Here is a 20,541-nt window from a genome sequence, read left to right as displayed (position 1 = left end):
AGAGAAAACTGTGCCAAAAGCCACAGCTTTCATAGAGAGGAAGACCCCATGGGAGCACTGTGACTCCTCTGCAGGCATTGAGCTCGAACCTCCCAGGACTGAGAAGAGATGTGCCATGCCCTAGGCCAGGTCCTTGCCCCGTGCCATCCCCATTACCCTGCTGTCCCCATTTTCCCCTGCCTTTCCACTTGCACAGGCTCCTTAGTGATGAAAGAGGGTGCTCAGAGGGGCTGCTTTTCATCAACTAGTCGGACTTTCTCCTGTGGTTGGGGCTGAGGCCAGCCTGAGAGAGCAAGTGGTGTGATGGGAGACCCTTGCTGGTTGCCTTTAGCACGGCTAAGCATAAGACTGAGATGTTGCTCCCTCCCTCACCACCTTGCTCTTCCCCTTTGTGCTGATTTTCATGTACCGTATGGCCCTTTCTCAGCTAGACTTCTGCCTCAGAGCCCTCCCTGAAGACCACAGAGGAGCCTTGCCACTGCCTTGAGGGCTCAGCTCAAAACAGTCCCTCACCATACCAGCCCTTCAGAGCTGACAGCAAGTGTGTGCTGGGGTGAGGTGTCAAAAAGTAACCAAGCCAGTCTTCTCAGCACTGAGGGGGCCTCCTGCTCCTCTGGAGAAAGAGGCGGTTGTTATGGTACTTGGGGTTTCATGTTTTTCCAGGGTTGCATCAATAGCTACCCATCTCATGCGCTTGAGCTGCAAGCAGAGATGCAGTCCAATGCCCTCCCTTGCTAGGTAAAGAGCTTCTGTCTTTGCCCTGAGGCATTTGATTTTCACTTTAAAATGAGAGCACTGTCAGAAAAGGAAGAGCTTGAGGAAATCACCAGAGCAAGAAAGTCAAAATGAATCATTTCAGGTGCAAGATCGAGATAGGAAATCTCCACACCCACAGACACTGGTGCTTGTCAGACACCACTCAGTCCCAAAGCCTGAATGTTGGATGGCCTGATGGCTAACAGCATGCATGCAGAGATATGTCAAGAAGGAGCAGGGAGATGAAGAGTGAAATTGAAAACATTTTTAGTCACGTTAAGAGAGAAAGAGAAACCTCCATTTTTTCCTTTCATTGAAAGAAACACTTGCACTTTCCCAGAGGTAATTATCTGAGAGATAACTAGAAAAGAAAAGAGTCTGAAGGAAGGTATGTTCCTGTTTATGCAGGTCTACGTTCCCTTAATTAAACAAATCTCCAAAAGAAGAGCTACAGAGACATTTTGCAATTGTTTTGCAATTATTTTGCATCATTTATGCAATTTGGCACAGAACAGCAGAAATGAAAGCTGCTGTCCTGCGAGTGCCATCTCAGGAAGTGTTCAGCAGTTAGAGTTGCCCACATCACAGTTTTGCCACCAGTACAATAACTCAAGGAGTCTTTTTTTTTTTGTTCCAGCAACACTAAAGCAATCAGTTTTCTTCAAAAAAGAATCATTTAGTCCCTTCTGCAATACAGCTCACTCAAGAATCACTGAATGAGGAGCAGTTGTGATAAAAAATGGGCCCTCTTGTGGGAGAGGTAAATAGCGTGGTGTTTGCTCTCACGGAACTGATGGAGGGAACAGGAAACCCAGTGGCTTTAGGTAGAGCTGGTCTCAGTCTCCTCTTCAGGTAGGAAATTACTTTTTTCAGTCCCAGTTTCTCTGATTGTCTGAAAATATCCAAGTGCCTTAAAAAAACCCAATTCTTACTGGATGAATTTTGGTCTTGGAAAATGCAATATTGTCTATGTTTAGTGCCTTCAGCAGTAGAATTTATAAACAGGCAGTTCCATATTTATTAAATGTTGGTATTCTCAGAAAGTGTTAAAAGGTACTCTCTTCACCATCAGAAAAGTTATTTCTCACTTGCATGCCAGTTACTGGGTTCCTTCTTCTCGGCCACTGAAATAAAAACAGAATTCAGGCACCAAACTTGGAAGTGTTTTTCTGTGCTTTGACAACTCAGGGAGGGTATTTCCCACCCTCTGTAAGTTCTGGAGGAATGACTGTACTGTGCTGAACCATAACCTGTCTTTGGCTTCTTTTTGACAACAGCACAGGCAGAGCCTGCATTCTAATCTTCCACAATAGCATTTCTCCAGTTAAATGCTGCGTTTGCTCCATGGGTTAATGTCGTCACTGGTGGGTTGACCATCTGCCACCTGTTCTCCTCTGTCAGCTCTTCACAGAAACACATGCCCAGTGAAGGGATCTAGGAAAGAAGTTACCAGCAGAATTACTAGCAGGGTTATCGTTTTGACAAGAAAGAGGGGACTTTGCTACAGAAGCGATCAGACCCTGAGATTGTTCTACGGGGGGGAGACACCAGGACATTTTGTCACTTTTGAGAAGAACTAAAAAACAGAGTGAAGGCCTGTGAGGTGAAAGCTGAACTTGAGTCATCACTGCACATTCATACTTGTGTTTGATACTCAGAATATATTCATGCTTTCTTATGCTTTGACTGCAGTAGTAAAAATATATCTAAAGACTGAATTCTCTGGTTGGTCATACTAGGGCATGTGGTAAGGAAAACTGGGGTGAAGAATTCTGTCACGGGTGATAATACACGAACAGAGTAAACAAAAAACCTTGGCAACCAAGTCTCAAGCATAGGCCCCACCAGTGAAGCTGGCAAAAACCCCTTCTCTGTTCTGTAGCTGAGTGTGAAAGTTGTGAGATTGCAGTGACTTGAAAAACAGTTTCTTAAAGAGTGGCTTCACTGAACATAGCTGCAGATTACGCTCACAGCATCCTGGGGAGGAGAGGGTGGGCTCTTAGCCCCACTTCTAAAGAAAAGAGGCTAGCTCCAAATGGAGAGGTTTCCAAATGTGCCTCATAGAATCATAGAACGGTTAGGGTTGGAAAAGACCTTAAGATCATCAAGTTCCAACCCCCCTGCCATGGGAAGAGACACCTCACACTAGACCATGTTGCTCAAGGCTCTGTGAAAGCTGGCCTTGAACACTGCCCCATTCCAGTGCCTCACCACCCTCACAGTAAAGAACTTCTTCCTTATATCTAACCTGAACTTCCCCTGTTTAAGTTTGAACCTATTACCCTTTGTCACTATCCTGATGAAGAGTCCCTCCCCAGTATCCCTATAGGCCCCCTTCAGATACTGGAAGGCTGCTATGAGGTCTCCACACAGCCTTCTCTTCTCCAGGCTGAACGGCCCCAACTATCTTAGCCTGTCTTCATATGGGAGGTCTGTAGGTGTTACCTGGCATTGACTTTCCAGTGGAGTTGGGTGAAAACCTTCTACAAAGTCTTAGCTACTAGTTGCATACTGTTTACCAGGAGAAAATCCTTCTCCGGGCCTACAGTGTTTTGCCAAAACTACATGAGATTCCGTTTGTAATGAGAAAGCTAATGTCATTGGTACTGGCATGCAGCTACAGTCATGTCTCACTGCGTAAGAAGGCTCCTTTTTAAAAGTATAGTAAAACAAAAAGAAAGCTTCTTACTGTAAAAAAAGTCTTCTTACCTTTCGTACCACCTGGGCAAAGTCTTTGCTGTCTCTGGTGGGGAGCCCTATCAGAGGTCGAGTGAAAGATGCCAAGGAAGAGCCATGGCCCACAATGAGGATGACACCTGATACACCAGGAAAAAACAAAGTAGTAAGGGAGCTGCAGCACTGACGGGTTACCCATCAACTTTTAGATCTTTTTGATAATGTGGCAGGGTGCATTGTCCTGGTCAGAAAAATTCTGCTGTGTTGCAGTCATGCCAGCTGGTGAGAGAAAGAAATTGCAAGGAAAAGAGGAAAAGAAAAAAAAAAAAAGCTTTCCACAAAAGTATATTATCTTATGCAGAGCTGCATCCTGATGTAGCAAGACCAAGTAGAGAGTATACTTTTGCAATTTAGTACTCATCTGTCTTTTAATTTTACTTTTTAATTTCTATCCCATAAATTGCATGTATTTTAACTTAGTGTAGCCCAGGACAAAGTCTCCACCTTAAGCTTTGTGCAGGACCAACAACTCGTGTTAAATGTGTTTCTGTTGGCAAATCTCTGCCAGGTCCTGTTGCTGAAGTGCCTGATAGAATATATAAAGACCTGAAACCTTTACCTTTGCTGGGGCAGGCAGTGATGATCTGTTTTATAACCGCAGAGCTTCTGCTTACATACTCTTCATAACTTTCCGATGGCACCAGTGAAGAGAGTGGGAAGTTACCCCTGACATTAAAATCACAAATATATGTTAATCTAGATAAACACTTGGACACTGTTAACACTATTGAATGACTACACTGGAGAAAAGGCACTTGGTTAAATAGATACAGGTTTATCTACTGACTTGGCTGATACACTGCTACCTCATCTTTCACGGAGCATTAGCTTTCCCCCACATCAATTTCCATCAAATCTTATGGCTAAATCTCACAGCTCATAAAGCACCAGATGCAGGGAAACCCATGCTTTAATGAAACTTGTAGATTACAGCGAACATTACTTAAGGTAGGATTCATGCCTAAAAAGAGGTGAGCTTTGAGCAGCTCTGTCAGCAAGGACCACTATAGCCCAGCTACAGACTGCAGACTTACAGAGCCACAGCTCTAGCAATCCTGACCAAGTTCAATCCAAGGCAAGACACTGATGATGTGAATGCTTTCAATATGTGGTGTCTCAGTGTTAGTCCCCTTAATAAACAAAGCAAATGAAATCAACAACAACAAGTGAGGCGTATCTACATTAGCTGGACAAATGGAGAGTAAAGATTTTCACTCCTAGAGTGAAAGAAAGTGTTTCTAGGGACATTACAATGCACCACTCCTAAGTATCTGAGCACTGCTAGTGAGACCAGGCATTCTTCTTCCTTTTATACACTGGAGCTCTTCATGCACAGAATCTTTTCCCCAAAAAGAAGGAGCCAGAGCTTCAAACTGCTTCGAATTGGGACAGCCACACAGGACCAGTAGGGCTTGGGCTGATGGATGCCACTCACCCTGCCCCAGCCTGGCAGCAGCAGGGAAGAGCCTGCATAGCCCTGATGTGCAGTGGCCAGTGATGCTAAGGGTAGGCAGCTGGGAACAGTGAATTCCCAATGATTGGAGGCTCTGACAGCCTTCTCAGAGATGCGGGTCAGGCAAAGTGGGCAGCAGGAGCAGCTATTTGCTGTCTCTCAACAGGCTCCTCTCTTTGATGATGATTAAATCAGTGCTTCTCAGCAACAGAATAAAACTTCACCAAAGTCACTTTGTATTTTTCAAATTGTCCACTTAATCTGTCTTCTCTGGGAATGGGAAGCATTCATTGCTACAGCTGGCAGTCAGCCGTACACTGTGATACAATACAGCGTGCTAATTCTTTTCTACAAACAACTGCCCCCCTCACCCTGATTTGATTGTCTGCTTATTCAGTGAATAGGCAGGAGTGAGATTAGATTAATATGTTGTAGTAAGGAATGGTATGGCAGTGTATTTTCACAGGTGAGTCCTCAGTACATTATGTCAGCACAAATGGCAGTAATAGAAAGTAGGTGGTAAGAGCATGTGAAAAGCTCATGCTGGGTTGCTAATCATAGCTAATATTAAGCCTGGCTAGGCTGGACAATCTAGATTGGGGTACTCATAACTAGCCTGCTAGATTCCAGGGAGTTATGAGGGGGTCTAAACCCTGTGGTTAGCATTGCTTCAGAGCTTCCCCTCTGAACTTCCCACTGCTCCACATTTGCACACTTTCTCCCAAGGCAAGTGAGTCTGTACTGAAAAAAATAGGAAAACCAGTCTCCTGGTAGTAAAACACACCAGAACACACTATGGTCCAAGAAAATGAAGGATTTTATTCCTTCATGCAATTTCAAATGAAGACACTTGCTTCATTATGCTTCATAATGCAGAAATGCAGTAAGACAACATGTTTCCTTTCCCTCTTTCTTGTACATGTAGGAAACCCCAGAGACCCTGGGGTTTGTTAACTCAGTAATTTCCTGGGTCTGCCTGTGCACTGTGAACACAGAGCAGCCTGGTTTGTGAGCAAGATGAGAAGCTAGATTGAATTGGAGGTTTATCATTTCCTGCCCTGCTGTGGTTTGCAAGCGCTCAGAAAAGGCATCACCCACCCTCCCCAGATTGTGAAAGCTCCAAAAAGTCCTTGCTAAGCAGAGTATTAATCTTTGAGCAACTCAAACCAAACCAAGCCCCCTCCCTGACCAAATCTGGCACAAACATCAATTATAGTGAAAAGCTGTTATCCTATCTGCCCCCAAAACCAGAAGGATGGATGGTTTCTGTTAGGCTCACCTCCCTCTCCACAGTCCCTGCGTAGATCTGCGCAGGGTTGGCCCCTTGCTTTCCCTTCCTCTTGTGTCCATTGCTTCAGTGACACAAACCAGAGACATTTCAGGCCTCAGCCTTCTCCCAGGCTGTGCCACCCTCTGCTATGGGACAGACCTCTTGCTGCTGCCCTGCAGACCCTCGGCAAAGAGCTTACTAACCTTTTCTAAAGTCACATTTCCCCGTTGCTGAGCACCAGCATGTTATCTACCCAAGAGGTTATTCTTCACGTTCCTAAAGCGTGCTTCACATGAGCCAAAGGTAAAAACAAGACTCCTGGTACCTGACACTAATGCCTGTAACACAGCTATGCCTGTGCATGACACAACGTGGGCCTGAGCCAGCAGATCTGAAGGCAACACCACAGCAGGGCTGGTCTTACCGCAAGTTTTGTGTGTGCAGGTGCACCCAGGCGCTACGTACACGCACGCTGTCAACTGTGCGTCAGAGCAGCAAAGCTGATTCGTGTTACAAGACAGCTGATAGCATCTTACTTTAGGAGCAGATCATGCAGGCTTGAATCAGAATCAGGCTTGACCAGAATCACCCAGCTTTTGCAATGTTCATAATTGTTTATAAAAAGATGAGGAGACAACTTGGGAAAAAATAAAATACTTTAACAGTTACATATGGAGCAATTACCTGTAACTTGCATCTATTTTGTAAGATGCTTCTACCAGTTCTGTCACAGTCATGAAGCTAGGAATTACTCTGCTTGCTTCCCACTTGGTCCATTCAAACAGTCCTGGTTCCACCCTGATTTTGACTTTTTGATCTAATTTAAGCCCTGCAAGAACAAGAAATGTTACCTAACAAGAGGAAGGTACACTCAAGTGTTACACTCAGGCTAAACATTCTGCCTTGTTTGCTATAATACTTTCATCAATGTAAATGAATTATTTTCAAACAAAAGAGGGTGATGTTGATTAAATGAAGCGACCATTACATTGTCTGACTAATGTTAAGACACTACAAATTATTACATTACCATCACAACCATCGGTATTATTTTTATTACCGGAGCTCTCTTGTGATGATCTGCAAGGTACAGAAGAGAACAGAAGAAAATGCCCCAGTAATGTTACAGTCTGAATAAACTTCAGATGGGAAATATTTTTGTGATTTTTATGTAGCATTTTGCTCAGCTGTCCTTGGTGGGGCACTACATTGTCCTACAGCTCTCAAAATGGAATCCTCTGATCAAAAGACACGTTCTTTTTTTGATTATTCTCAAGAGAGGTTACTGAGAAGAACTTTGTTTCTTCTAGTTCCCAGAAGAAATACACTCCTATCATAATTCTGATGAAAACATAGTAATGAGCTGTGAACCTGACAGATGTGTCGGAGGGGACAGAAGAGGAAAAAAGAAGAGAGGAAGGGGAAGAAAGAGAAGGAAAGAGGTTCTGCAATACAAAGGAATGAAAATAGTTTGGCTTGCAAATACAAATGCTTTCAGAAGAAAGCTGTCTTCCCTGATTCACATAGATACCCTTCAGAGTACTGGAAACATCTGCTTTTTGGCTCAGAACACTATATGAAAAAGGTGGCAGTGGTGATCAGGTGAGCAGGTACTAATGTTGAATTCATCCTGATGTGAAACGCCTCTATTTCATATAAAATTAGATTCCTTTTTAAATAGTGAGGACTAGAGTTAATACTCTGCAGACCATACACATGGCAGCAGGTTTATTACTGCCTGTATTACCAGCGAGACAAACCCACCTTGTCTTCCTTGCTTTAATATAACAACAAATAACCACAAAGCAGTACAGGTTCTTAGTTGCTCATCTCAGAGACTTCACAGAAGTCTGACAAAGACATTTTCACTGTGGCAAAAGCACCCGGCTGCTTTCGCTACCTTACCCTGCAGTATGTGTTGAGCTGTCTGTATGCAGCGGAGCGCAGGTGATGAGTACACGTAGCTGACTGTCACCTCCTGGTCCAGCAGAGCTTCTCCTGGTTGGGAACAGCAAAGCGAGTTGCTCTTTTACAAATCATGACAAATGAGAAACTACCACAAAATGCTCTCTGCAGAAAACAGTTTGGATTTTTTCAGTTTCATTGACATGGAATACATTGACAGTAATTTTTTTCACACTACTGGCCTACTGAGCCCACTAAAAAGCTCATTCTGGTGGCAGCAGCAAGTTTAAAATGAGTGTTGGAGAGGTAATTGCTGAAGATTCACTCAATCTCCATGCAGCAGTTACTTAGACATTTGCTTGTCCACATATATCTGAATCAGAGACAAGCATCTGCAGCAGACTTGCATTGTTGCAGTAGGCACAATTGCTCAGGGAGCAGAAACAGCTTCGTCGGGTGAGTGAATTGGGTCAGACTAATTTTCTTTACCAGGAACTGGTAGAATGGGTCTCAAAGACAAGCAATCAGTGCTTCTAGGAGCTTTTTCTACTACAAAGCCAGTATGAGCTTTTGCAGATAATGAAAGCCTGCTTCCAAATCCTGTACATTTGCAGTAGGGTATTATCCAGCTTACCTATAAGCCTTGACTGGAAAATACCACAGCAAGACAAAGGAGGATCATATTCAAAATGCTTCATGCTGTCTTTCCGCTTTGGCAGGGTTGAAGGGAAGTTCAGATCTGCTCTGTAGTATTTTCCTGAAATGAAGTGAGACATTTTACTGTGCCGCAAGGGAGGCAGCAGCCTCAGGTGGCATTTTATTACAACGGCTTTGTTTCTTCTGAATAGTTGGATGGCTGGTTCTGAAAACTCAGCGCAGAGTGATGTCTTGACTGGTAAATGGAACAGGTCAAAGCCCATTCCCTGGCCGAGGGCAAGTGATGAAGAGCATCTGCCCAAGGAACTAATCTCTCTTCCCTCCACCTCAAGGACCCATGCTGCCTGTCCACTGGGGCCAGACTGTGGTCTGCACTCACTTAGTTTGGGGGATCATGGGGCAGTGCCTGAACTCAGATGCCTACAGGTTTATTTTAGTACTACAAATAGTGTATCTCACGTTTGAAAAAAAAACCCCAGTCACTGCTATTACCGTCATGTTTTAAGGTCACAACACTGGCTTGGGAAATCACCTGTCCTAACAAAACAGCACCTCTTTGGCAAGCTCTGAAAGAGCAAATATAGGGGAGAAGAGATGGGACAGGAATTTGTGATAATCCAGCTTTGTGGTGCTCAAATGAAACAAAAATCTACTCCACATTGATATTTTTCTACCATTGCCAATATCATGAAAATCAGCATTCCCACCAAAGAAATATGAAACCAATGAACTGGATATGCAGCCAGAAGGTACTACCTTAATATCCACTGTGAATTTCACACACTTAACGTAGGAGATCTCCAGCATAATGAAGGAGTCCTTCAGCACAAAACTCTCCCTTCTGAACTCCCACCTTCTTGTTCCCCTCTTCCCTCTTGACACATATTTCCCTGCTCTGGGTCAGCTTTCTTCATCTCAAATTTTTTTTTTGTTTGTTTGTTTTTTTTTTTTGAGAGGGGGTCTAGAAATCCAGTTTTTAATTTAGATCAGTGCTGACATTTCCACCATTGTTTGCTCTTGCTTTTTTTCCCCAGGTTTGACTAGTGTTATACAGTGACTCTGATCAACAGACCATGGTTCTGACTGGGAGGGGTCTGACAACCACCACCTTGTGTAATGAGCAGTAGAGATCCTGTGTTGGACAGACATCCGTCAGTATCGCAAGAGCTTTGCTTGTTCTGCAGAGTTTATGCAACATAAACATGAAGGACTTGAGGACATTATGAACTGGTTCCATGCTGGTCAAAGCTACTGTGTCTGATTTGCAATGTTGCTCGCTCATTTGCTCAGTGTCTACATTTACATGTAGGAGATGGAGTCTTTTGCATCCATCACCAGCGTTAATTGGTTCTGATTTGCTAAGATCCTCCTATCATCTTACGCACCATCTGCAGTTAAGCACTGTTGAAGCCAAGATTTGCCAAAGACCTGATCAACTCTTTCCCCATGGCGCATCACCAGCAAGCCTCTCCGCAGGGTGGCATTCTGAGACATCTGTGTAAAAAGGGTTTTTCATTAAGATATTATATATAATATGCATGAAAAGTCTGGATTCCTGGATACTGTCTGACAGAGGAAGGAAGAGCAGACCTGTCCTGGGAGGTTTGTAACAAGTGAAGAGGAGGAGAGAAAGGAGCTGCTACAGTTGATGTTGTGCTAAAGATAGGCAATAAGCCTGGCTGGCTCCCCACTGAAGGCAAATGAAAGATTCCTGACCTTCATGGGATACAGATTAGGTTTTAACTCTGGGTTTACAGTAATGAAAGGTAGTGCTGATAAAAGATTTTTTAATTCCAGTATGTGAAGGAATTATAATTTTAATATACAATATATAGCTGATATAAACAAAAGAGGGCAACTAGCTAAGATTTAAGTGATAATGCTCTTCTCTACACCAGGACTAGCACTAAGCTTGTCCTTCTTTTGCAAATGAAATGCTGCTTGTACATTTTCATACCTGTGTGGCCAAGTCAACAGTGAACCCAGATATCTTCTGAGGCCACTTTTTAACTCAGACTGTATGTAATTACAAAGAAGTTCTAAGTAGTTTGGGGTTAGTATACAATGCACGTTAAATACAGATGAGAAGATAAAGAGGCATGGGTCAAAGGCTTTAAATCTTTTTCAACAGTAACCCATTGCAGCGTTACTGCTGCCGCACTGAGTTTAGTGATGTGTATCTACAGTTGCAGGGAAGGGAATTCTTAAGAAGTGGTATGAAATTTATACTCGTGTATTCTGCTAAACACTATTGCATTTCTGCCATGAAACAGAAATCAACTGCCACAAGATCAGAGTTTAAAACTAAGATTTTGTGGTTTTGCTCTTCTGCTTGTGAGGAACCCAGAGGCCAGAGAAACTCTAGACTGGAGGTGTTCACGTTGCAAAACATGTTCCTCAGCCCAAGCAGTGGCTCTGCCACAGATTTGAGCTAGATAAGAAAGGCCAAGAGCAGTCAATAGTCTGTGGAAGGATGAGTGAGTCATGTGGAAGTTTCTGTCTTACTGTCTTACACACAGCATCCTGGGACGCCCCAGGATGGAAGTCCCTTCAGGGTGCCCTCACGTTTCTCTTATGTTAACACAAATGAATGCAGGGTTATCCCCCAGCACAGTGAGAAGAGAGGCCATGGGGCCAACAAGCCCAAAGGGGTTTCTGCAGCATGTCAGTGTTTCAGAAAGGACCATCTTAGCAACCCTGACAGAGCAAATAAGGCAATGCAGGTGCAAATGTGCTGCAGGTAAAATAAAAATCCTCATTTGTTTTGTTCTTCCTACCAAAAGGCAAGTGGAAAACCTGTGAAAAAAAATGATGCATGTTGATTTTGAAACTGGGACAAAGATGCAATCCCATCAGTGCTGCTATCCCTTCCAGCTAGTTGCTCTCTTGCTGCAGTTCTATGCAGTTATTTGCATTAACTATGTATCTAAAAATAGAAAAGAAGCTGAAAGATTTAAATGTGCTAAGATCTGGGACTATGTAAGCCACCAAGGTGACATGCATAGAATTTGGCCATAAAAGTAACAATGAACAATCAGCATAATTCCATTTTAGTTACTCTGCTATAAACTATATGGGACTCAGGGGAGGTTGTGGCTATGTCTCACTTGTCAGACTTGTTGCCAGACCTTTGCACAGCTTACCCAGTAAGGCTTGTGCACAAAGAAACCTGAGTAGAGAACTCATGCATTATGCTATTAGGACACAAAGGAAAATAGCTTTATGAAAGAAGGCAAGAGTAATATAAATCTTATGCATTTCAAAATATTTGTGAACTATTGTAACATACCATAAGAGCGTATGAATGTGTGGATATATGTATATGTGCATTACAGCATAACATGAAAATGTGAGGAAGAACAGGGAAGATATTATTAAATTTACTAAATGCTTTTAATTAATAGCATACCTACAGAAGCACATGGCAAAGATAAGAAATGGAAAAAACCCAGTTACCTGAAGAGAAAGTACCTTGGTTACGCTCCTTAACATACTAGGACTTTGGACTTCTCCATTTGTCTTTACATTAGTTTCATTTTCAGTTTGAGTGAAGAGTCTTGAAGCTGTTACAAAAACATATTCCCTGTAGAAGAAACAGAAGCAACGCGCACACACACAAACATACGGACACACACACACAAATAGAAGGGATTTTTAAGTAATGATTTTGTCTACGGGCACATGTAAGTCAGGATTCTTGTTTCATTCAATATTTTTTGCAACCCACTTCATCACTTTGCTCTTGATTTAGAATAAACCCAGTAAAAATGAGGTTAAATTCTATGAACTGATGGCATGTATTGGATGCAGCTCTGCTGAAGTGTGATCTTCAAGCAAGAAATACTACCTGGTTGCCTTCCCTCTGTCTCTGAAGACTCAGCAAGAAGTACACCTAGACCTCGCTCCCTAGAAAAACCAGCTCTAATCTACAAATAGCATCAGCTGTGCTGACAGCTGCAAAGTACAGGAAGCTAGGTAGATGCCTGCTGATAAAGAGCGAGTCAACAAGACAAGGGTAGGCTCAAGGTGGTGGAGTAACCTTTTTGTGGTTTCATTTCCAGTTGACTTTCCAAGCTCTTGAAATGAAAAAAAACAAAGGAAGCAGTGAGCCAGGCTGGAGGCTCAGCCTGCCCAGCACAGCATGGAGTTTTAAAATTCATTAGGATATTCAGATTGTTCAAGAGCAAATAGGGGTCACCCCTTGGGCATCTTAACAAATGAACTCCGGGTGTCTGTGGGTGTGTGTCCTATCTCTTGTCTTTCAGAAGCCTCAGCACCCCACCCAGACCCCCAGGACCCCATTCTGCTCTGCCAATGCTGCCTTCAGCTCCCTCCTAGCACCCCACCGCTCATGGTTAGGAGGAAGACTGCCACAGCTCCCTAGCAGCAAAAGCAGCTGATGTAAAGCAAAGCCCCAATTTACCTGTGCTTAACCCACGTGTCCGACTCGTTGGCCCTCTCAGTGTAGTTTTCAGGAAGAAAACCCCTGCAGCCTGTCCGATGTGAGGTCCCGATCACCCAGCCTTTGCTCACGTCAGACTGCTCCGTCGGGTCAACATAGATGAAGTCTCCAGCACTGATCATGAGTTCATCGATGTTCTGGGGCTTATACTGGAAGAGGGCCCTCAGTGTCTGGGTGAAACACACGGCAGGGTCAGGCTGATGCCCAGAGCCTGCTGCTGCCCCAGCCACAGCAGTTCAGGGGATGCTTGTCCAAATCTCTGCTGGACATAGCAATCAGTACTGTTTTCTACTCTACAATGTGCTTTTTAATGGCACTTGGGCAGAGAAAAAGGAAGACACTACCACATTTGCAGTATGTGTAAAAATAGGCACTTGGTTTTCATAAAAACACTTTTTTTCCTGTAACTGGTACAGACTATTTGAGAGCAAACATAGCAAAACTGTTATCAGCTATTTTTGTGATTACTTGCAGCTCTCCTGAGTGTGACCAAAATCCAATGCGAGACTTGCAATATACTGACTAAAAAATGTTGATCATTCCATAACTTAATTTTAGAAATTAAAACTGGAAAAATGTTGACTAGTTTGAACTAAGAGTCTGTTAAGCAAAAAATCACCAAGAGTCTGTTAAGCAGAAAATCAGCAGCAAGAGCTGTGCCCTGCTCACTGATACTTAATCTGAGTTTTTGTCATGGCTGAAACAATCAAGAAAACTAATTTTGCTGAATGCACTTTAACTGCAAAGCTGTGACCTGACAAATCCTAGCAAATACTCAAGGATCATCATTTCCTGTCTCTTTTAATTTCTTGTGTGATAGTAAGATTATTTTTTTCTGCTAGAGTTTGGAAGTAGACCTTGCTGACATTCAGGTCAAGCAGCCCACCATAAAGGTATCTTCTACTGATTTGTGAGTACAGTTTTTCAACCCTAAGAGGTACTTGAAACAACCATTTTTTTTTAAATGCTGAACTGTGCATGCACAGATTTTCTTCATGAAAAAAGTCATGGTGACCACAGGCTCAGGAAATCAAGTAAGTCTGATGATGGTACCTGGTAATGCACAAAACGCATGTCCCGTGAGTAAAGTGCAGCTACCCACTGGCAGGTCTCCTCTGGGTTAATGCATTTGGCCAATTGTTCCAAAGTCTTCTGATGGTGAGGATAAAACTTGTGAGACAAGGTAAGGTGGAGCTGCTTGAGGCAGGGCTTCACATGGCAATCTAGGAATGAAACAATCACTTCACAGCATAGAAGCAAAGGTCATTTAAAGCTCTTCTTGTTTTGTCCTGCATGCTTTGCATGATGCAGGAAATACCATAGTAATTAGTAGTAGAGTAGGTCACAGATTTGATGAATAATGGTTTTGCAGAACATCATGGTTTCGATCAAGCCAATATAATTCACAAATCAGGACTGGATTTGCTCCCTGGCTTCAACCAGGAAAAAAAGATGAGCAGGGCTTGAATTCCTCTCCATGTCTGAAATGTCTTGAACTTGTTTCTCCCAGATGAAGCTATGCTGGGGCTGTGTCTCCTCAGTCTACATTGGTGATACAGGGTCCTTTGGATGTCACTAGAGTGGGGATTAGAACCTGTTTCTCAGGGATGCAGTCTGGCCACCAGTCTGGGAACAGGGAGTATTATATCCCTGCCCATTTTGGATATCCTGTTGGATGGCTTATCAAGTTACACTGCCAACCATTTCAGCTTCTAGACAAAAACACTGTGTCTTTGAAGTCTGAACCATGTTCCCCTAGCCATGTTGTTTTCAAATCTGCATGAGGAAAGGGTGCTTTCTGGCAGTAAAACACCAGCTGAGCTTCCAGAGAGACATGGGAGATGTTTTCAGTACCATGCCTAAGCATTTGTGCTATGACTCACTCATTTTCCCACCAATGTTTGTCCTACCTGCCACAGCTGAAGCTTCTGAGGAGAATGCCTGAGCAAACTCTTTGAGGATATCTGCATGTTTGTCATCAATGAAGAAGCCAAGGTAACTGGTGGATGAATGTAATAATAAGGAAACGGATGGTGGAAACCGTAGTGAAAAGCTTTCACCGACTCTCTTTAAGGTGTCATACAATAATTCCACTTTCTGGTCTTCACACTGAAAGAAAATATGAGGAGCATGCTTTATCCACGGGCTCAACAGCCATATCGTAGCCTGTGTTTTACAGTAGTACCAGAAAACAGTGCACGCATTAGACTTCCTGAGAAAGACACACAACTAAGAACTTGCCTGAAATTCCTGGTATTGAAATTAGTAATTCTGAACAATTTGATCAGCACACAGTATCCTGGTGCTACAATAGGAGATGGAGCCTTCTACGAGGAAACGTGTCTAGCCAGGGTAGGACAGAACCAAAAGATTTTACCATCTGACAGGTGTTCAGTAGCCTGTCTGAAAATAGGCTGGGATCATGATTTTCCATTTCAGTTCTAAGTAAGAAATTGTGTTATTGTTGTCCTACAGTCCTTTAGCTCACATTGTTCCTACTAAAGCTTCAAGATCTCAGATGCTGAGCAACATACCTAGCAAAATTCATAAGGCATCTTTGTCATTATGATCCTTAATGCTCTAATCACAGCAAATTAGATTGTACAGAACCGTGCTTCCACAAAAAATATGGCAATTAAGTAATTTATGAAGCACAGAGACAAATAAGGAATTTGTACCATGCAGCCCAAGACAGGAATGTTAACAATGCTCCATTTCTGGGCTGCTTCATTCTCCTCCATAGAGCTATTTGCTCCATTTAGTCATTACACTGGGTCAAGCAAGTGCAAGTGTGGAGGCACTGCTCTCTGTTTCAGTGCATCTCTGCTGCAGCTGATGTTCATCTCCTGCACCATCAATATGTGAAACCTGGATTCCAGGTGGCTCCAGAGTTTTTCCAGGGCAATAACTCCTTGCTGGCCTTTGATAATAAGCACATTCACCTATGCAGAAGCAGTTTTGCTGGGAAGTTCTGTAGGGGTTCTCCAGCAATCAGAAGGGCACTTAGGAGAACAGTAGCATCTCTAGAACCAGAAAACAGCCTTCCAGGAGTCCAACTCAGGAGCCAAACTTCCATGTCAAATTATTGACAAAGTGGCTCTGTTGGACTACACTCTGGCTCCCCTTGCTCCTTCCACCCCTGTGCACTCTGCTTCTCTCTTTTTCAGAACATCCAAGCTTCAATAGAAAGGGTAAAATCTGGGACACACCACCGTAGCAGTGACCTTCTGGTTGGGGCTCTCTGGGGAAAGCAGGAGTTTCCCTGAGATTCTCATAGGCATAATACCATAGTTGTCTACATCCTCTGATAATGCTGTCACTATTTCACATCTGGCTGAAGGCAGACACTCCTGCCCTGGCCATGAAGGTTTAACATCCTAGGTTGATGCAGCAATGGGCATGGTCCCCAAAGCCAGCCGATAGCTGTATGCTGGCAGGACAATGTGTAGACTGGACTGCAAAGGGTTGCTCTAGGTGGATGCTAGACATGAATCACTCAGCTACCCTGAAGCATCCCACTGGCATCAGCATTCAGTGTTTAGGTACACCAAGGCCTAAGGTGGGTAACTAAAGTGGGTGGTGGGAAGAAAGCCCCTGGTGCCTAACACAGGGTCTGAGCATTCAAATATTAAGCAGGCACGGGTCATGTCAGTTTGATCTCCGAGGAGAAGTTCTGGTGTAAGACAATGGCAGGCGGTCCAGTTCCATCGGTAACTTATATGTGATACTTGCACACATTTTGTGCCTTACCGTGAAGAAATCGCAGAGAGTGATGTGTGGAAAAACCTCATGGGCTCTGTTTTTCCCACACTGGCGTTTGCTCTCCTTCCAAAACTCTAGCAGGTAGTTATTCAAGCAGCCAGTGGGGCACAGGTAAAGAGCATACTCCTGGGGGATTGGGTCCTCCAAAGAGGGATCATTGCAGTGAGAGTGCAACCTGAAATCAAGAGCATGTCACAGAGGATAAGTGTGTGCACTGCCTACTCTTGTTTCCTGTGGTTGAAGGCATCCATAGCAGAGACCAGAAAAAGGAAATACAAAGTTGTTGTTTTCTTACAAATGAAAAGCTAAAATAAAAACTCATTACAAATTTTCTCTCTGAAGTACTAGGCAATGGAGATTTTTTTTCTGCTAATTTTTGTGTACTTTACATTTTATGATGTGCTTTCAATTCTTTCAACGTCTGAAAATGGAAGACAACAAAAAAATGACTTTTTTAGGGGTTTTGAGTTATTTTTCATCTTTTTCATGATTGGAAACAGAGGACTGGAGGGGAAAAAAAACAACATGTAGAAAATATTTAAGAATGAGAAAATAAAAGCTAACTGAAGATATTAAAAACACTCAAGAAGAGCAAGTCTTCTTATTCAGCCCTGATAAAGGCAAACAAATCAGAAAATGCACAAGCAAAGATCAGAAACTTATATCCCATGTAATTATATCCTTCACCTTGCTTTTCCTATGCTGTATGTTTGGCTTTGTGGCTGTTGGATTGGGAGTGGTTCTTGAAAAGCATGGTAGCATCCAGAACAAAAGAATACTGGGGAAGAACACGCCATACTCAAACGTGTCCTCTGGCTTTTCACATACAAAAAAAAAGAAAAAAGCAACCAAACAGAGGTGGGGAAGAAAGTCTACAACAAAAGACAGGTTTTTTTTTGTGGCAGATAACTTCATATTCAGTGACAGAATCAGCACATGAAGAAGGGTTTTCAGCCAGGTTTAACGCAAAAACACTTAGTAGAAATCACAGGTACTTACCATTTTGCAGCCTCTTCTACTGTCTTTTGTCCAGTAGCAGCCAAGGCTTTTTGACTAAAATAGAAACCAAAATGGATTCCTCAGAATGATAGAAAGAAAAATCCTAGAAATTAAAGCATGGACATGCTGTCATCACCAAGCTTATTTTCCAGCACAGGCAGGACCTCTAACACGTAGGTAATGCCTGGCAAATATTAATGTTCTTGAAGCCCTCCAAACAGTATTTTCCACAGTAAGTCTTTAATTCTTTGAAGACTGGTAGCCTGTCCTCCTCACAGGATATCATCCTGTGTATTCTGGAGGTGTTTCCTCCACAGCCCTACTGACCATAAGGATTTCCTTAGGGTTGGGTAAACCAAGTCTGAGGCAGGTGAATCTCCCCACCTCCTCCACTCTGGTGAGACTCCACTTGGAGCTCTGCATTCAGCTTTGGGTTCCCCACATAAGAAGGACATGGACAGGTTGGAGTGAGCCCTTAGAGTCAGGAGATTATTATCCTGTGACTATACATTCTATGCTTCCAAGATGAGCAGTGAATATCAAAAGATGATGCACAGAATAAATTCTGAAAATATAGTATATAGTAGGGATAAGCCTTTGAAAATCTCTATTAAAACTAGTGTATTTACTGAGAGGATGAGCTGTTTCTTCCCTAAAGCAGAATTTGCTGACACACATTCAGTTCTGTGTAAGCACCAGGGAAGGCCCATTTTGTTGATCAGATGCTTAGCTTGTCCATCACATATTTGGTCTTTATTCTTTGGGGAAACGTTACTTTGGCCTGCTGATTCTACATTATGAGAGGTTGGGGAAACGTTACTTTGGCCTGCTGATTCTACATTATGAGAGGTTTTGTAATAGTTCCATCCAACCTCTTTTTCCTCAGGCTAGAAATTAACAAAAGAACAGCTTTTCAGTACTTCCATTTACGGGTCAATCCTGGAGCTATACAGACAGCTAAGAGGTTTTATAAAAACACGATCAACATTTTGAAGGTCTTAAAGTCAATAAAAATGAATATATTAAAAATAAAGTGCTTTTGGACATTTTGTCATTTTATGTCGATTTGCATAGTACTTCTGCCACTGCTTCTTGATTTCGATCTGGGAAGCACAAAGCCATCTTAGAAACAGCAGAAAGTGTTTAGAAGGGGATTTGAAGAACATTATATACAGGACAAAAAAAATTGAAATCTAGCCATTACTTTGGGGTGGCCAAACTTACAGCATTACCAGAGAAATGATGAGCTATGTTCTCAGCTGAAATTCCACTGTGCATAACCTGGAACAAGGGACCCACAGTTTCCTTGTAAACTGTGCACATTGTGTCTAAAGTTGAGGCGCTAAACACAGCTATTCCTAAAAAAGCATCCCAACATTTATGAATGGAGCCTTTTCAACTTGCTTAATTTTCAGTCCGAAGGGAGAGATATTGGTCTGCTTTCTAAAATACTTTTATGAGGGGTTCTTTGACATATAAATATCTGTTTTTTGAACAATTTGAACTAAAGTGTCCATATTTGTCCTTCAGAAGCTGGAAAATCCTCCCCAGAACTTCCTTCTGCAGCTAGAATGATGTCTGGGGGAGGAGTGACTGCCATATTTCTTTTTCATTAGCTTGGTTAACTGCCACCAGTTAATCTCTTACCTGCCCGTGGTTACCAAGAATAGTGCCTTATTCTTTACTATTATATTTTCCAGGTACAAAACACTTTTGGAACAAGATCCTGATTCAAGATGGGAAAAAAACTTGACGGACTTATGTGGCATCTTTTTAAGGAAAGTTTACTGTTTTAAAACAGTTCCCAGTGACAAAACCCAGTAGGAGGTCTCTGCCAGGCCTGAAAAAACTTTGAGTAGAAGTTAAATCCTCATTTAACTCCCTTATAACAACAGTGAGAAGCAGAAAAAATGAAACACGATATATCTCAAGAGCAAACTACAGACTTCAACTTTTTAACTCATTGTGGATCCTCTCAACCTGAAGATGTGGAAGGACATGAATTTTCACATATACATGATATTTATAAAAATGGATACAAAGCAGGGTGGATTTTCTTAGCAATATAAGCAATACACACTGTTTTACAAGAAATTAAAAGCAAGACAGGTCTGATCCCTGTATAGGGACACCACCCCAGGTTGCAGCATGCTCTCTTGATGAAAAAAAGCAAGCTGCCAGCTACCAGGATCTTATGAGAAATACCTCTTATTTTAAATACCTTTAACTGTGCAAAGCAGCCAAACACATTACTCACGCAATATGAGCTGGGAATCCTTTGGCAAGGAGAGACTCAAGGAGTACAGAGGTGCTTCTGCTCCTGTGCTTGTTGGACACCTTTGCGTACAGCTGTGTCTCAGCCACCGCCATCTCCTCCACACTTCTCCTGACTGTGTGATAAGAAATTGTAAGATGGGAGGAGGATGGGAGGGAATAAGAAAATGAGAGAGAAAGAGGCAACTAAAATACAAAAACCCTCAAACCTCCTGTGATCTTCTCTGACAAAAGCTGACATCCTGTTTTCGTAGTATCTGCGTCTCT

At 42.7% G+C, this 20,541-nt stretch overlaps 1 protein-coding gene across 4 annotated transcripts; it reads right to left on the bottom strand.

The window, feature by feature from the left end:
• Window positions 1-641: 641 nt before the first annotated feature.
• UBASH3A (ubiquitin associated and SH3 domain containing A) lies at window positions 642-20,471 on the bottom strand. Of its 4 annotated transcripts, none has more exons than XM_062602447.1 (14): window positions 20,258-20,467; window positions 18,001-18,054; window positions 16,990-17,176; window positions 15,150-15,348; window positions 14,293-14,462; window positions 13,201-13,409; window positions 12,234-12,360; window positions 10,163-10,271; window positions 8,755-8,877; window positions 8,121-8,213; window positions 6,900-7,044; window positions 4,052-4,158; window positions 3,466-3,572; window positions 642-2,190 (listed from the first exon to the last, which is right to left on the bottom strand). In XM_062602447.1, exons 1-14 carry the CDS (start codon window positions 20,368-20,370, stop codon window positions 2,053-2,055), a joined length of 1,881 nt encoding a protein of 626 aa, XP_062458431.1. In that variant the 5' UTR covers window positions 20,371-20,467; the 3' UTR covers window positions 642-2,052. The 4 variants fall into 4 exon arrangements, with proteins under 4 accessions (XP_062458431.1, XP_062458432.1, XP_062458434.1 ...); XM_062602448.1 differs by having other exon boundaries at window positions 12,249-12,360; XM_062602450.1 differs by lacking the exon at window positions 3,466-3,572 and having other exon boundaries at window positions 20,258-20,470.
• Window positions 20,472-20,541: the final 70 nt, after the last annotated feature.

The sequence above is a fragment of the Pezoporus occidentalis genome, unplaced genomic scaffold, assembly GCF_034315485.1.
Source record: "Pezoporus occidentalis ecotype Australia unplaced genomic scaffold, CSIRO_AGI_Poc_V1 ctg77, whole genome shotgun sequence".
Classification (NCBI taxonomy): domain Eukaryota; kingdom Metazoa; phylum Chordata; class Aves; order Psittaciformes; family Psittacidae; genus Pezoporus; species Pezoporus occidentalis.
Note: the sequence above shows the minus strand (reverse complement) of the source record. Positions and strands in the feature narration are given on the sequence as shown.

Coding starts and splice junctions, on each gene's coding strand:
- UBASH3A (XM_062602447.1), bottom strand. CDS start 20,370: ATGGCGGTGGCTGAGACACAGCTGTACGCAAAGGTGTCCAACAAGCAC. Junction 10,272..12,233: donor CCAAGGTACTTTCTCTTCAG/GTAACTGGGTTT, acceptor CTTTTTACACAG/ATGTCTCAGAATGCCACCCT. Junction 4,159..6,899: donor AAAATAGATGCAAGTTACAG/GTAATTGCTCCA, acceptor TTTTAATGTCAG/GGGTAACTTCCCACTCTCTT.